Genomic DNA, 14,835 nt, shown 5'->3' with positions numbered 1-14,835 from the left:
GACACAATGGTGAGATCCCAAATGGCCTTGTAGGATGCTCTGTGGGCTTTGTTAGCTCTTCACGATATGAGCCAGCAAGGGTTTCAAGGAGAGGAGTGGCAGTACTGATCATATTTCTCCATGATCACAGTGATTGCTGCATGAACAGCCATGGTAGACCCAGAGAGACCAATTAGACTCTTCAGTCACTGACATGAGAGATGATGGTGGCTCAGGATGGGGAGAGAGTTGTAGAGGTGGTGAGAAGTGGTCATGTTCTAAATATACTTTGAAGGTAAAGTTAACAGGAGTAAAACAAGCAAAAAAAAAACCCTGAAATCTTTAAAAAGGATAACCAACAAGGACCTACCGTATAGCACAGGGAACTCTGCTCGATGTTATGTGGCAGCCTGGATGGGAAGGGAGTTTCGGGGAGAATGGATACATGTATATATATGGTTGAGTCCCTTTATTGTTCATCTGAAACTATTATAACATTGTTAAATGGCTATACCCCAATATAAAATAAAAAGTTAAAAAAAAATACCAATGTCCAGGCCTGCCCTCAAGTCAATTAAATCAGAATATGAAGCTCAGAAGGGCAGAAATTTTGCCTGTTTGGTTCACATGAAAAGTACCTGGCACATACATGGTGCTCAGAAAATATTTACCGCTTGAATAAATGAATGAATATACCACTATCACCTGAGACTCAAGGAAAAATTCCTTTTAAAATTTAGGGAGTAACTAGGCAACATAAGTTTCCATGGCAGCTCTGAGAAAAACATTACCTAATGAGGCTACCACTCACAGGAGCTTGCATTTTTTCCACAATAAGTAAACCTTTCTTATTTCTAGAAGACTCTTAAGAGTCCCTTGGACTGCAAGGAGATTCAACCAGTCCATCCTAAAGGAAATCAGTCCTGAATATTCATTGGAAGGACTGATGCTGAAGCTGAAACTCCAATACTTTGGCCACCTGATGCAAAGAACTGACTCACTGGAAAAGACCCTGACACTGGGAAAGATTGAAGGCAAGAGGAGAAGAGGATGAAATGGTTGCATGGCATCACCGACTCAACGGACATGAGTTTGAGTAAGCTTCGGGAGTTGGTGATGGACAGGGAAGTCTGGTGTGCCGCAGTCCATGGGGTCGCAAAAGTCAGACACAACTGAGCGACTGAACTGAACTGATAAAGTGCTTTGTAAAACATCTTGTAAAATATCCATCTCAATAACAACTAGAGGTTACTCAATGTCTGCTGTGAGCAAGAGGGAAAGAGGAGATTTACAGAATATCTAAAGAAATGATAAGAAAGGGACTTCCCTGGTGGTCCAGTGGTTAAGACTCCATGCTTCCAACTGCACAGGGCACTGGTTTGATTCCCAGTCAGGGAACTAAGATCCAGCATGCCATGCAGGGTAGCCAAAAAAAAAAAAAAAAGAAATCAGAGTAAGAAACTAGGGGCTATGAGAAGAGACAGACAGGCTCAGACAGGCTCTAATCCCTATGACATTTTGAGGTAATCACATTGTAAGGGCTCAAGCATGAGAAAGCAGCCACTAACCAGTTACCCTGTCCCAAATATTTGGATGAAATTCAAATGCAAATACATACCTATGTATTATTCTTTTCTGATAATTCTTTCAATGTATCTGTTCTGCCTCGGTGCAAAACAATTCTTTGTTTTGTATCTGAAAAAAGAGTAGCACAGGTAAATGGATGAAACCTGACAAATCAGACATCCAAGGAGCCCTTCAGCTAAGGAACAAGGAGGTCTGAGTTCTGGGAAAGAATCATAAAAGTAGTGTAGAATCACAATATCATAGCATATTCTTTGTATCAATTCCCCTCTATCATATCACCACTCAGTGGGCATTGACCTGTACATGAAATTTTCAGTGACAGAAAATCCAGCACTCTCCAGACAGATCTGGGCATTTCTGGTTGCTACAGTAGTCTTTATGTCAAATTCAGAATCTGACTCCATCATCAGTCCCAGTCTGCCTTCTGGAATGGTTCATCCCATGGCACACCTCATCTCTTTTCCATCTGACACAGTCCCCAAACACATGAGGACAATTTTATTCTTCCTGAAGTTCTCTTCTCCTGCACCACCCTCCCTAAATCACCCCTTTCTGTGCTTATGGCTTTCAGGGGCCCCCCAAGGTTTCTTGATCCCAAGGGCATGACAAGCAATGACGTCAATATGCCCACTGCAGATTCTGGGGAAGGGGCTGGGCCACCGAGAACCTGGCAAATGTAGCTCCTTGAAGCGAGAATACATGCGGCAACCTCAGCCTCTCTTCAGTCCCCATCCTCTATCCAAGGTTCTCAACAGCACACTGTTGATATTTTGGGCCAGATCATTGTTTTTTTTGGCGGGGCTGGGGGGTGGGGGGTGGCTGTCCTGTGCATTGTGCAATATTTAGTAATATCCTGGTCTTTACCCACTAGAAGCTGTAGCATTTCCCCAGATGTGACAAATAAAGATGTCTCCAGCCATTGTCAAATGTCCTGGGGGAAGGGTGGGGGCAAAAATCACTCTCACTCAAGAGCCACCACTCTATCCAGTGACTCTGTCTACCTGTCATTACTCAAAACTCTCTCCTCCTCTAGTTTAACAGGTAACTCTCCAGAAAAGCCTATCGTGTATCAAAATACTATTTGAAATATAGTAGTATTTATCTTTATAACAGTATCTAATGAAAGTAAAACTTTTCTCCAGGGACTTCCTGGTGGTCCAGTGGTTAAGATTCCATACTTGCACAGCAGGCAGCAGCACAGGCTGTGCAGCAGTGGCCAAAAAAACCCAAAAACCTCTTTCTTCAAATGTTAAGACTCTTCCAAGTAGTTAACCCACATTTACCTTATCTCCTACCCCAGGCACTAGAGATTACAAAAATGATCTGATGCCCATTTTCTGGATCCGTTCAGGAAGTACCAATAGTGTAAGGTTTTTTTCGCAACCTGAACTGAATTTAGGTAAAATATTCTGCCTGACCATGGCTTTGTGAGACAAGTCATATACCTGTAGCAGGACCCTCCTCACTACTATTCAAGTAATTTAGGTATCTAACCTGAAAGCCGGTGGAGCTAGGCGAGCTTCAGGATGAGAAGTTGGAAAGAGTGACAAGAGAAGGAAGAATGAACCTCAGCTGAAAAGAAAGCGGAAAAGGTCCGAAGAGATGAGTTCTCTTGAGTGAAGAGATGATATGCTTAAGTCCATCGGCTCGCCCTCTGGGTCCTCAGCTCTCTGGGCGGTGGGGGAACGCTGAGCCCAGATCTACTCCTGGTCTCGGCCCCCAGGCCTGACCATTCACTCAGATTCTCAATAAATATTTATATTAGAAGACCTTACAAGGGGAGCACATCTGTGAAAACACCGCCGCACCCTCACAGTTTAAACGGGGCGATCAGAACTGGACATGCCATCACAGGAGCTGTGAGGGCGACAAAGGAGAATTGTAGGATCCGACATCGGATCGCCAGAAGCCCTCAGCCCTCCTGATTCCTAATGCCAGGGCCCCATCGCCGCCTGTCGCCGGACCCCGGTCCTGCCTTCATCGTGCACCCTTCCCCAAGGTTGGCCGGGGCCTGGACGTCACCATCCGGTTTGGACCTACAGACCTCGCCGCTGCTGAACTCTACAGATCCTCCCTCCTTCCACACAGTTCTCCAATTCCTTAAGTCTTACTGAGCCGCGCCGGCCACCGTCCGGGAGGCCTTGGCGCGCGCATGACGTCACTGTTGTGCGCCTTTTCCGCACCAAGGGGACTATGGCTCTAGCACGGCAGCTACGGCTGTTGTCGCTCGCGACTCGGTTGCTTCTGGCGCCTCAACGGGACCTGACAGGCCGCGGTCCCGACGAGCCCCTGCCCGTGGTGCGCATCCCGCGGGGTCTACAGAGGCGGCAGGAACAGCGGCAGAGCGGGCAGCGGAGTCCCCTGCGGCCGGTGTTGGTGCGACCTGGCCCGCTGCTGATCTCGGCGCGGCGGCCGGAGTTGAACCAGCCCGCACGCCAAACGCTGGGCCGTTGGGAGGCTGCGCCACTCGTTTCGCGAGGCTGGAAGCATCGGCGAGCTCGCCAGGACTATTTCTCCATTGAGCGCGCTCAGCATGAGGCCCCAGCGCTGCGGAACCTCTCGTCCAAGGGCAGCTTCGCCGATCTGGGTCTGGAGCCCCGTGTGCTGAGCGCACTCCAAGAAGCTGCTCCCGAAGTCGTTCGGCCCACAACCGTGCAGTCGAGTACCATTCCCCCATTACTTCGCGGCCGCCACATCCTCTGCGCCGCGGAAACCGGCAGTGGCAAGACTCTCGGCTACATGCTACCTCTGCTTCAACGGCTCTTGGGCCAGCCAAGCCTGTACACCAGTCGTATCCCTGCTCCTCGAGGCCTGGTCCTTGTGCCTTCTCGAGAATTAGCTGAACAGGTGCGGGCCGTGGCCCAGCCCTTGGGCAGCTCCTTAGGCCTCCGGGTGCAGGAGTTAGGGGGAGGCCATGGCATGAGTAGGGTCAGGCTGCAACTGTCCAAACATCCTCCAGCAGAAGTACTGGTGGCCACTCCAGGGGCTCTGTGGAAGGCCCTGAAAGGTCAACTGATCAGCCTGGCGCAGCTCTCTTTCTTGGTGTTGGATGAGGTAGATACATTGTTGGATGAAAGTTTCCTGGAACTGGTGGATTACATCTTGGAGAAGAGTCACATAGCAGAAGGCCCCGCTGACTTAAAAGACCCTTTCAATCCCAAAGCTCAGTTAGTGCTGGTGGGGGCCACATTTCCCGAAGGTGTAGGCCAGCTGCTGAGTAAAGTTGCCAGCTTAGACTCTCTAACCACCATTACCAGTTCCAAGCTCCACTGCATCATGCCTCATGTCAAACAGACGTTCATGAGGCTGAAAGGAGCAGAGAAGGTAACTGAGTTAGTGCAGATCCTCAAGCAGCATGACAGAGCACACAGGACTGGCTCCACAGGAACTGTTCTCGTGTTCTGTAACAGCTCCAGCACTGTGAACTGGCTGGGATATATTCTGGATGACCACAAAATCCAACACTTAAGACTGCAGGGACAAATGCCAGCCTCCATGAGGGCAGGTATCTTCCAGTCCTTCCAGAAGGGTTCCCGAGACATACTTCTCTGCACAGACATCGCCTCTCGGGGCCTGGACAGCACCCAGGTGGAACTCATCATCAATTATGATTTCCCTCTCACCCTGCAGGATTACATCCACAGAGCAGGGAGGGTGGGCCGTGTGGGGAGTGAGGTGCCAGGAACAGTCATCAGCTTTGTGACCCATCCCTGGGATGTGAGCCTAGTTCAGAAGATTGAGCTGGCAGCTCGCAGGAGGAGAAGCCTTCCAGGTCTAGGATCCTCAGTAAGTGAGCCTTTGCACCAGGAAACCTTACTGCAGCAGGCTTAAATATGATGCCATAACTGGGATCTTTCCCTGTGTGCTGGGTGGGTGAGCGCACTCGTCAGCAGGATGCGCTGGGCTGCTTAGTCACCTTCTAAAGGCCCCAGCTGCTGGTCAACACTGGAGGGTGGACTACTGAACTTGGCTCTCTGTAGTCTTTCACAGGAAGAATAAAGTCGATTTTGGCTTTGTATCATGTCATGATTTCTAACAATAAGTGATGTTTCTGTAGTTTCCACCTGGGGCACAATTCACTGGATTCTGAGAAAATTCACACTCCAAACTACTACACCTAGGACAAAGGCTCCTTCAGTTGATGTTTTTGTTTCAACTTTATTTCCTGCCCCAAAAACCATCCATTAAGGGGATTTCTCTGGTGGTCCAGTGGTTAAGAATCTGCCTCCTAATGCAAGAGATGTGGGTTTGAACCCTGGTGGGGTAACTAAAATCCCACACGCTGTGGGACAGGGCAGCTAAATCCCAGCCTCACCCTGTGGCCACAGCTAAGACCTTACACAGGCAAATTTTTTTAAAAAATCCATTAAGCCCTCAGGAGAAGGAAAAGGGGATATGACTAGCAATAGAGAAATTTTCTTTATGAACAATGGCCATGGCAAGCTTAGGCTCTCTTAGTGAAATCTCTCTGGGAAGTAGTGGCAGAAGAATAAAAGGCAGACTTGACACAGAAGTATTCCTTAGTGTGCATTTCCAGCCTCTGAGTTCTTTCTCATCTCTTGGTTGCAGAGGAAGAGGAGAGGTTAAACATTTTTATAAAACTGGCAAAATAAGCTTATAGCATCCTCTCACTATCTCCTAGGTTCTATAAGCGTTATAGAACCTAGACAGTTGAAAGAGATAATACTTAAGAAAACAACTTAAAACTGCTCACACACTGAAAAGGATTAAGTTGCAGAGAACAGAAATGGGCTCAGAGCAACCTTTGCCAAAAGAGAATATTGTGCTAAATGTACAGTTTTTCCCATATAAGGAAACAGAGTCAGAAAGATAAAAGAACTTGCTCAAAATCACACAAATAAGGACAGAATCTGATCTGTGTCCTACGAGTTGTGTTCTTTAACCACTAGGCTAAGTTTTCTCAAATGTGATTCACATGTAGAATAACTATATATTTCTGTTTGCCTTGAATATTCCTTGTTTATATCTATGCCTGCTGCAATTTTTAATATTGCCCACTTTGACTCTCAAAAGCAACCCCAAATAGACAATAATTTAGTCACTATCCGTGGACCACTTTGGTGCAACTGCCCAGGAAGCTTGTTAAAAGTACAGATCCCTGAGCCCTACTCCAGAGCTATGTAAGTTTTCTGAGGATTGGTGCAAAAATCCACATACAAGTCTTTGTTGTTTTGTGGAATCCCCAGATGAGTCTCCCACACTCTTAAGTTAATAAACCATGTATTCTGCCTTCCCCAGGTGCCCAACCGAGTTATAATAAGGTATTGGTACCCCCACCGCACCAGAGGGATGCTCTCAGACAAGTAATCTCTGAAGCCTTGGATAATCGGTGGTCTCACTCTGGCCCACCTGCCATGACAAACCTACAGAGCATTTCCCTTCACATTTTACCTTCTAGCATTCCCAAAGGCAGTCTGTTGTAATTAGGCCTGACTTCATCTGTCCTATTGTGCATCCTCCAATTCAAGCAATTTAGTAGAGAGAAGGAAGGTTTTTGTGATTCGAAGCCAGAGTGGCCCAACCTCTCAATAGCCCAAGACGTCTCCACCTCCTGGGCACATCCCCTCTGCAACAGCCCCAGTAAACAAATGTCCCATCTTTGCTTTTTTAAGGTCAGCCACAGGGAGCCCCTGAAGAAGGTTATCTTACATTGCCACATTACCAAAGGCTGCCCCAAACGTTCCTTCCTGTGAACCTGATCAGGCTAAGGGCAGAGCTGTCTCTTTCCTTCTTTGAGTCGGATCAAACTGTCTTAGTAACACCTCTTCACGGTGTTAACCATGTTTTTCACCTGGGTTGCTACTTAGCCTGTTATCTCATCCTTTCATGGTGGAGAGAGGGGGGATTATAATGATTTTTGCTTTTAAGGGAGAGGGGAGTGTAATGTTTACATTGTCATTTTGTCATGAGTTCGTTTTGAATTTCCTATTAAAATGGGTCCATCACTCCCACTTTGTGAAGTCATCAGGGCCCTCATTTTGCACCTTTAACATCTCTCGGTGTCAGTTTAAATTGGGATGAGCTTGTCCTCACATTCCTTTCATCTGTAAATCCAGACCCTGATATGAACCTACCATTGAGCAGAACCACTCCACTGCCTGTGTAGCCTTGGGTAGGCCCCTTAAGCTCTTGTTCTTTTAAGTCTTGGCAGTTGTAAAAATGTGAGAGGGCTATGAATTTATATTTGGGGCAGAACAAGGTCGAGAAGAGTGTGTCTTTGCTTTTATTCTTTCAAACTGGAATGACTCCCCACTCGTCCCCATGGGTCCATATCTCACTTGTCCTTCAGGCCCACTGCCAAGCAGCCTTCCCCAATTCCCCAGTCCACACAAATCTCTGTCTCTCTTTGGGTTAGTACCATACAGCCTAGTGTCTCTTAGGTCAATTTTGCCTCTCAGGCCAATCTCAGAATGTGGGTTTCTCTTGCCCTCCCTTGGCACCAGGGGCTATGCCAGCCCACAGGCATGCTCCCCAGGGGGTGGCTACTAGACTAGGGCACGCGTGGGGAGGCCCAGATGTGAGGGGCCAGGCAAGGTGCCTCTCTGCCTTCACTCTGCTCTCCTCCAAAAAACCCTGAGAGCCTGCAGCCTCCCCCTCAAGTCACAGGTTCCTTATATGACCTCACTGGGTAGTGATGACCTTACAGCCCTTATCACAGTTTCCATGGCAGGGTAACTGCGCAAACGTGCTGCTCTTGGAGAAACTTCCCTACCAGTCCTCTACCAGATAGCAGTCTTTGGCTGTGTAAGAGAGAATGTCTGATCGAATCTTCTATCTAATCTTCACTCTAACTTGTCCTCTGTCCCCTGGAAGGGCAACACAGCAGGTAGGCTGAGACTGGACATCTGTACAAGAGGCATTGTGTATACACAGCCTCACCTGGCCACCACATGTTCCTTTGGGGCTTTCCCACACACACCTCAGCACTTTCCCAACTGTAAGTAATACGAGTGCCCTGGGGCACCTTCAGGGACCCACAGTGCTCATTGCTGAGGATAAGCAAAATGTCATCCCTGGACAAGTGAGCAGGAAGGTCCCGGTCTTTAAATGTAGCCTTACTCTTTGGGCTACAGGACGCTTCCATTCAGATCCTTTCCTGATTGGCCTGTTAGCAATAGGCAAATGCATTTTTGTCGGCAAATGATAAATGGAGCAGTTTAAGGAAGAGGGCTGCTCTTGAACTTCACCTTCAAGCCCAGGCACCTTCATGCAGTTATGGGGATATCTACATGGGTCCCCTCGGACACATTCCAGACTGAGCTGGTGCATACTGGGGGAAAGAGTGGTGTGGTATTGAGGGAAAGACCAGAAGAACCCAGGGGAGTGATGAAATGCTAATAAGACTGGAGGGCTGAGGAGATGGTGTCCCAGGAGGCTGATGCCTAGACTTGGTACCCACAATCTGGTTCTGAATCTCCTGGTCACTCTGCCTTAGTATTTTCTAATCTAGATAAAAGTATCAGAGGGCTAGAGTTCAGTGTGGATGAAACAGGCAATATAAATGGGGCCCAAGAGGGGTTGCCAAGGTGGGAGGGGTTCTTACCAAATTAGACTCCTTTTCCCAAAACTTGAAATGCATTTCCATTAAAAACAGACCTTATGGAGAAGGAAATGGCAACCCACTCCAGTATTCTTGCCTGGAGAATCCCATGGACAGAGTAGCCTGGCAGGCTACAGTCCATGGGAGTCGCAAGAGTTGGACACGATTTAGCAACTAAACCACCACCACCTTTAAAAAATAAATAAATAAATAAATAAAAATAAAAAAATAAAAACAGACCTTAAGGAATGTTTTCTCTGGTGTGGAAGGGAGAGATGGAGGGGATCCTGATTGCAATTATTTTAAGGTTTTCTCTGGAAATGGCGAACAGAGTTCCTCATCTGCTGTAGTCACAGGCTCTAGGAATTGCTTTGGCAGCCAATAACGGCACCCCACTCCAGTACTCTTGCCTGGAAAATCCCATGGATGGAGGAGCCTGGTAGGCTGCAGTCCATGAGATCGCTAAGAGTTGGACACGGCTGAGCGACTTCACTTTGACTTTTCACTTTCATGCATTGGAGAAGGAAATAGCAACCCACTCCAGTGTTCTTGCCTGGAGAATCCCAGGAACGGGGGAGCCTGGTGGGCTGAAGCACAGAGTCGGACACAACTGAAGCGACTTAGCAGCAGCAGCAGCAGTCCCTTTTCTAGGGACTCATGGGGTGATGGGCAGAGGCTGTGTTTTGGATGTCAAGCAGACTAAAGGGCTTCAGCCAGAAACTGGGAGAGAGGTGAGAGGGGGAAATTCCGGCAGGAGACTGTACAGCAGAAGCGACTGATCAATTGTTTTCTTTGCAGCAGCTCTGGCTCCCACTTCCCCTCCTACACCTGGTCACTGCCATGTCCTCTACCGAGGGCGTGGAAAAGCACAGGTAGGCTGGCCTGGGGAGACACACTGCCTGGTCGGTGGCTACTGAGCCTACGGGGATGCTCCCGTGGCCACCACAGCCAAGGTGGAAGCAGAGAAGCCAGTCCTCAGCCGCACTCCCAAGAGACAGCGAGCTCTGACGGAATAGGATAAAGATCTCAGTTGCTCCAGCCCCAAAATTCAGTGACTGCAGCATGGTGGCAGGAGGCTGACCCCACAGAAGCCTGCTGGCTGAGCCACACTCTGAAGAGAGGGCAATGATTTAACTGCCTAAGGGCAGCAAATGCTGCTTCCTGCAGTGACCCCCCACTGTCATAGATTAGAACCTGCGCCATTCTGTCTGAGCCTTCCTTCCTCAACCAGGAGCCTCCTTCCACACTAAATGGCCATGAGCAAGGAACCTCAGAAACAGGGTTGAGAGTCTGCTCTGAACATCCCAGGACTGAAGCTGGCCTGGAGGAAAACCTGATGTTCCTCTGCTCAATTCTCGGGAGCCCCTTTGTGAGCAGAATAAAGAACAATCTTCACACTGTGAGCCAATGAGGACCCAGGAGCAGAGAGAAGTGCAGAGTGGCCTTCGCAGGGGCCCTGTCTACCACACAGGCTCCTGCCTGAGCCATTTGCCAGCTGCCACCACCACACACCAAGGGGAGCTGGGCTTTTCGAAACTGAAAGAAGCAATGTGTGACTTCCCAAAAAGCCTCCTGCCTTGAATCAGGAGGCAGGATAAAGAGACCCAGGAAGACCTGCTCCCTGGAGCAAGAACATGATGGAGAGTCAAGTGGCAGCAACCCCTCCCCGAGGCTCACATGCTCCTTTACTCCCAGCCTTTTCTAGCCCTAACGGGGTCCCTTACTGCTCAATAAAATGTTTTTCTGTAACAGTGTCTGACTTGAAATCCAAGTTATCTAAGGCCAGGTCCCAAACCTCCCTGTTTCCTGTAAGTATATTCCCACATGGGGTTCCTGGTCCTTTGAGAACTTCTGCCTCTAAAAAGACCCTTGGGGGTAGCTTCTACCTATGTGGCTCCTGCAAAGACACCTGTGTAAATTGGGGCAGGATGTAGGCAGGTTCTTTAAGAAATGTAGAGCCTGATAAATACTTCCCTGGGTGAGTGTGTGTGTGTGTGTGTGTGTGTGTGTGTGTGTGTGTAAGGAGAAAAGAGGAAGGACTGGGAAGATATCATTCCATCTGTCGATCCATTTATTCAACAAATATTTACTGAGTACCCAGGTGGTGCTAGTGATAAAGAACCTGTCTGCCAATGCAGGAGACCTAAGAAATGCAGTTTCGACCCCTTTTTTTTTGAAGATCCCCTGGAGGAGGGCATGGCAACCCACTCCGGTATTCCTGCCTGGAGACAGAGGAGCCTGGTGAGCTATAGTCCACTGGACTGCAAAGAGTCGGACATGACTGAAGCAACTTAGCAAGTACACATGCACCCGTTACATACCACCCTCTGTGCTGGTTGCTTGAGATGTTTCAGTGAATGAGATGATCGAACCCCTCTTCTCATGGCACCCACAACCTAAAAGAAGACACAAACAATAATTTCAAGTAATTATAATTGCTATATGAAAAGTAGAACAGGATAATGGGGTAGAGTGATGAGGGGTTGCTATGTTATACTAGGTAGTCAGGGAAGGCTTCTTTGAGGAGCTGACATTTCAGTGGGGATGCGAGTGAAAGAATCCTGTGAGGAGCTGGGAAGAGAATTTCTGAAGGAAGACATGGCAAGCACAAAGACCTTGAGGCAGGAGTGAGGCTGGCCTGTACTAGGACCGGCAGAAGGGCCAGTGTGACCAGGGAGGAAAGAGAATGAAAGATGTGGTTGGAGAAGTAGAAACAGGCCAGATCATAGTAGGCCTCATCAGCCATACTGAAGAGTGTGGCTCTTAAGTGTGATGGGAAGTTGCGGAAAGGATTTGAGCAGGGGAGTGAAGTGATCTGATGCAGGTGCTAGAAAGACCACTCTGACTGCTGTGTGCCATGGCAGTGAGTTGCTGGATGTTACTGGTGGAATGCCTCTCTCAGCAGTTAAGGGGACAGTTGGTCCTGGAGAGTTGGGGCAGGGAAATATTAGGAGGGAATAAAGAGTACAGGGTTTGGGCCTGTATCTCAGGCTCACCTGCCTCATCAGCACATTGGATGTATATACCACATCCTTTTTTTTTTTTTTTAGCTACTTTTTAAATTTCTTTTAATTGGAGGCTAATTATAATATTGTGGTGGTTTTTGCCATACATTCACATGAATCAGCCATGGGTGTACATGTGTTCCCCATCCTGAACCCCCATTCCACTTCTTCTTCATCCACTCATCCACGATGGACACTTAGGTGGCTTCCATATTTGGTTATTGTAAATAATGTTTCAGTGAACATGGGGGTGCATATATCTTGAGTTAGTGTTTTTGTTACCTTTGGGCAAATGCCCAGAAGTGGAATTGCTAGATCATCTGATAGTCTTATTTTTAATTTTTTTGAGGAACCTTCAAAATATTTTCCATAGTGATTGCACCAATTTAATTCCCACCAACACTGTTCAAGGGTTCCCTTCTCTTCAGGTCCTCTCCAACACTTATTTCCTTTTTTTGATAATAGCCATCCTAACAGGTGTGAGGTGACAAGTCATTGTGGTTTTGATTTGCATTTCCCCGAAGGTTAGTGACGCCCAGCACATTTTCATATACCTCTGGCCATCTATATGTCTTCTTCAGGAAAATGTCTCTTCAGATCCTTTGCCAGGATCCGACTTTTAAAAAGAGCCCCTCAGGAAGTTCCCTTGGAGAAGAAACTGGCAACCACTCCAGTTTTCTTGCCTGGAGAATCTCATGGACAGAAGAGCCTAGTGGGCTAGAGTCCATGGGATCACAAAGAGTCAGACATGACTGAGCGACTAACACACCTATCTTTTAGAGATGCAACCTTAAATATGGGTGAAATAAATGTCTGATTGCTTTAAAATATTCTGCAAAAGTGGATGGTAAGGTATAAATGAAATAAGGGCATTAGTTGATAACTGTTGAAGCTAAGCAATGGGTACAAAGGGGTTCAATATACTCTTCTCTCTATTTTTTCATATGTTTGAACATTTTCCCTAATAGGTAAGAAGAAATAAAAACTTCTCAGATGGAGCCTATGTTCAACCAGGTTTGGAATCAGCGAGGACTCAGGTGGTCAGCTTCACAGGGTGAGCTAGTTTGGGCAAGCCCTGGAAGTCAGGCAGAGGAGGTCAAGCTTCCCATATAAACGCAGGGAGCGGGGCAGGCGGGTCTGGGGCAGGGCGTGCTATGTGCAGCATGGTGTAGTGGAGGACAGGTCTGACAGGCCTGAGAGATGAGCAGGAAAGAGACTACAAGTCTGAACTCGAGGCTAAATGAGCAATCGCATATGTTGTCAAGCAAACGTTTGCTTGCTCAGGGCTGGCTCCCAGCACCTGGCGCCCCCACAGCCAACTCTTCTGTATGTTATGCCGGCACATGTGATTGATCACTGGAGACTCGTCCAGCCCTCTCACTGCACCCCTCAGCAAAAGGCCGCACCAGCAGGTAATCAGCAAAGGATATCAGGACAAAGAGATGGATGAAGGGGATTCTCCTCAAGAGAGGTAGCAGCTGGAAGTCGAGACATCCAAAGAACTATCTGACTTACAAGGAGGGCACCATTGTGATCATGTGCCTACCCAGCAGCTGGTCTCCCCACACCTGTCCTTCTCAGCCAGGTTTAAGGCAGGTTCCACCCCAGGGCCAGTGGGCTACTCTACCTACCACTGCTGGCTTTCCCAGGTGCCTGCCTTATGAACCATGAACTCTCCTCACTGAAGACAGAGCCAACTCTGGTGAGCCCGGCAGCAGTGAACAGGAGGTATGCAAAGTCAGACATGGCAAACTTGACCAAACAGCTGGCTGTCATTCTTCAGAGCTCTGGCCCGTCAGGGCTTGAAGCACACACAGAGGATGAGCCAAAAGAGACAAAGTCTGAGTAGGTCTGGCTTGGGGTTCCAGAGCCCCAGACAACAGAAGACTAAGGATATTTCTCCTTCATAGAATCTTAGTTCCATTGTCCTTACAAGCTGCCCCCAAATGGGAGGCATGGGAATAAATAAGGAGCTTGGGATTAACATATACACACTACTGTATATAAAACACAACTAACAAGGACCTGTTGTATAGCACAGGGAACTATATTCAGTATTTTGTAATAAACTCTAAGGGAAAAGAGGCTTCCCTGGCCGCTCAGGAGTAAAGAATCTGCCTGCCAATGCAGGAGATGCAGGTTCCATCCCCGGGTCAGGAAGATCCCCTGGCGAAGGATATGGCAACCCACTCCAGTATTCTTCCCTGGGAAATCCCATGGACAGAGGAGCCTGGCAGGTTACAGTCCATGGGGTCACAAAAGAGTCAGATACAACTTAGTGACTAAACATCACACGAACGCATAAAGGAAAAGAATCTGAAAAAGAAAAAAAAAATATACACACACACACATATCTGTGTGTGCATGTGTGGCTGAATCACCTTGCAGTAACCTGAAATGACACAACTTTGTAAATCAACCATAGCAAAAAAGTGAAAGTGTTAGTCACTCTGTTGTGTCTGACTCTGTGACCCCATGGACTGTAGACTGCCAGGCTTCTCTGCCCACGGAATTCTCCAGGCAAGAATACTGGAGTGGGTAGCCATTCCCTTCTCCAGGGGATCTTCCTGACCCAAGGATCAAACCCGGGTCTCTTGTATTACAGGCAGATTCTTTACCGTCTGAGCCACCAGGGAAGCCCAAATCAACTATAATTCAATTTTAAAACAAAACAAACAAAAAAATCAATCAGAGAAAAAGCGA

General features: G+C 47.8%; 3 protein-coding genes across 8 annotated transcripts in view; 2 read left to right on the top strand and 1 right to left on the bottom strand.

Moving 5' to 3' along the window:
- Nucleotides 1–11,470, bottom strand: part of DUS2 (dihydrouridine synthase 2) — a 39,849-nt gene extending 28,379 nt beyond the window's left edge. The window contains exons 1-3 of one of the 6 annotated variants that reach the window (XM_061387685.1): nt 3,611–3,704; nt 1,598–1,674; nt 350–1,377 (exon numbers count right to left, since the gene is read on the bottom strand). The gene's annotated coding sequence lies outside the window, so the exon portion shown is untranslated. Of the gene's footprint in view, nt 1–349; nt 1,378–1,597; nt 1,675–3,060; nt 3,139–3,610; nt 3,766–11,448 lie in introns of those variants that run through there. The other 5 variants (XM_061387687.1, XM_061387688.1, XM_061387690.1 and 2 more) reach the window with 5 other exon arrangements.
- On the top strand, nt 3,687–5,584 carry DDX28 (DEAD-box helicase 28). Its single transcript, XM_061387677.1, has one exon. It carries the CDS (start codon nt 3,760–3,762, stop codon nt 5,395–5,397), a length of 1,638 nt encoding a protein of 545 aa, XP_061243661.1. The 5' UTR covers nt 3,687–3,759; the 3' UTR covers nt 5,398–5,584.
- DPEP2NB (DPEP2 neighbor) lies at nt 6,441–10,876 on the top strand. The gene is given in 3 exon segments (XM_061387700.1): nt 6,441–8,371; nt 8,374–8,413; nt 9,926–10,876. Coding segments are annotated over 3 exon segments (375 nt in total). The 5' UTR covers nt 6,441–8,341; the 3' UTR covers nt 10,231–10,876.
- Nucleotides 11,471–14,835: the final 3,365 nt, after the last annotated feature.

Source organism: Bos javanicus, chromosome 18 (genome assembly GCF_032452875.1).
Source record: "Bos javanicus breed banteng chromosome 18, ARS-OSU_banteng_1.0, whole genome shotgun sequence".
Taxonomy (NCBI): domain Eukaryota; kingdom Metazoa; phylum Chordata; class Mammalia; order Artiodactyla; family Bovidae; genus Bos; species Bos javanicus.
This window is presented reverse-complemented; position numbering and strand designations above follow the sequence as displayed.

Bases quoted from the DNA above. Each gene is read 5' to 3' on its own strand.
- DDX28 (XM_061387677.1), top strand. From the start codon at position 3,760: ATGGCTCTAGCACGGCAGCTACGGCTGTTGTCGCTCGCGACTCGGTTG.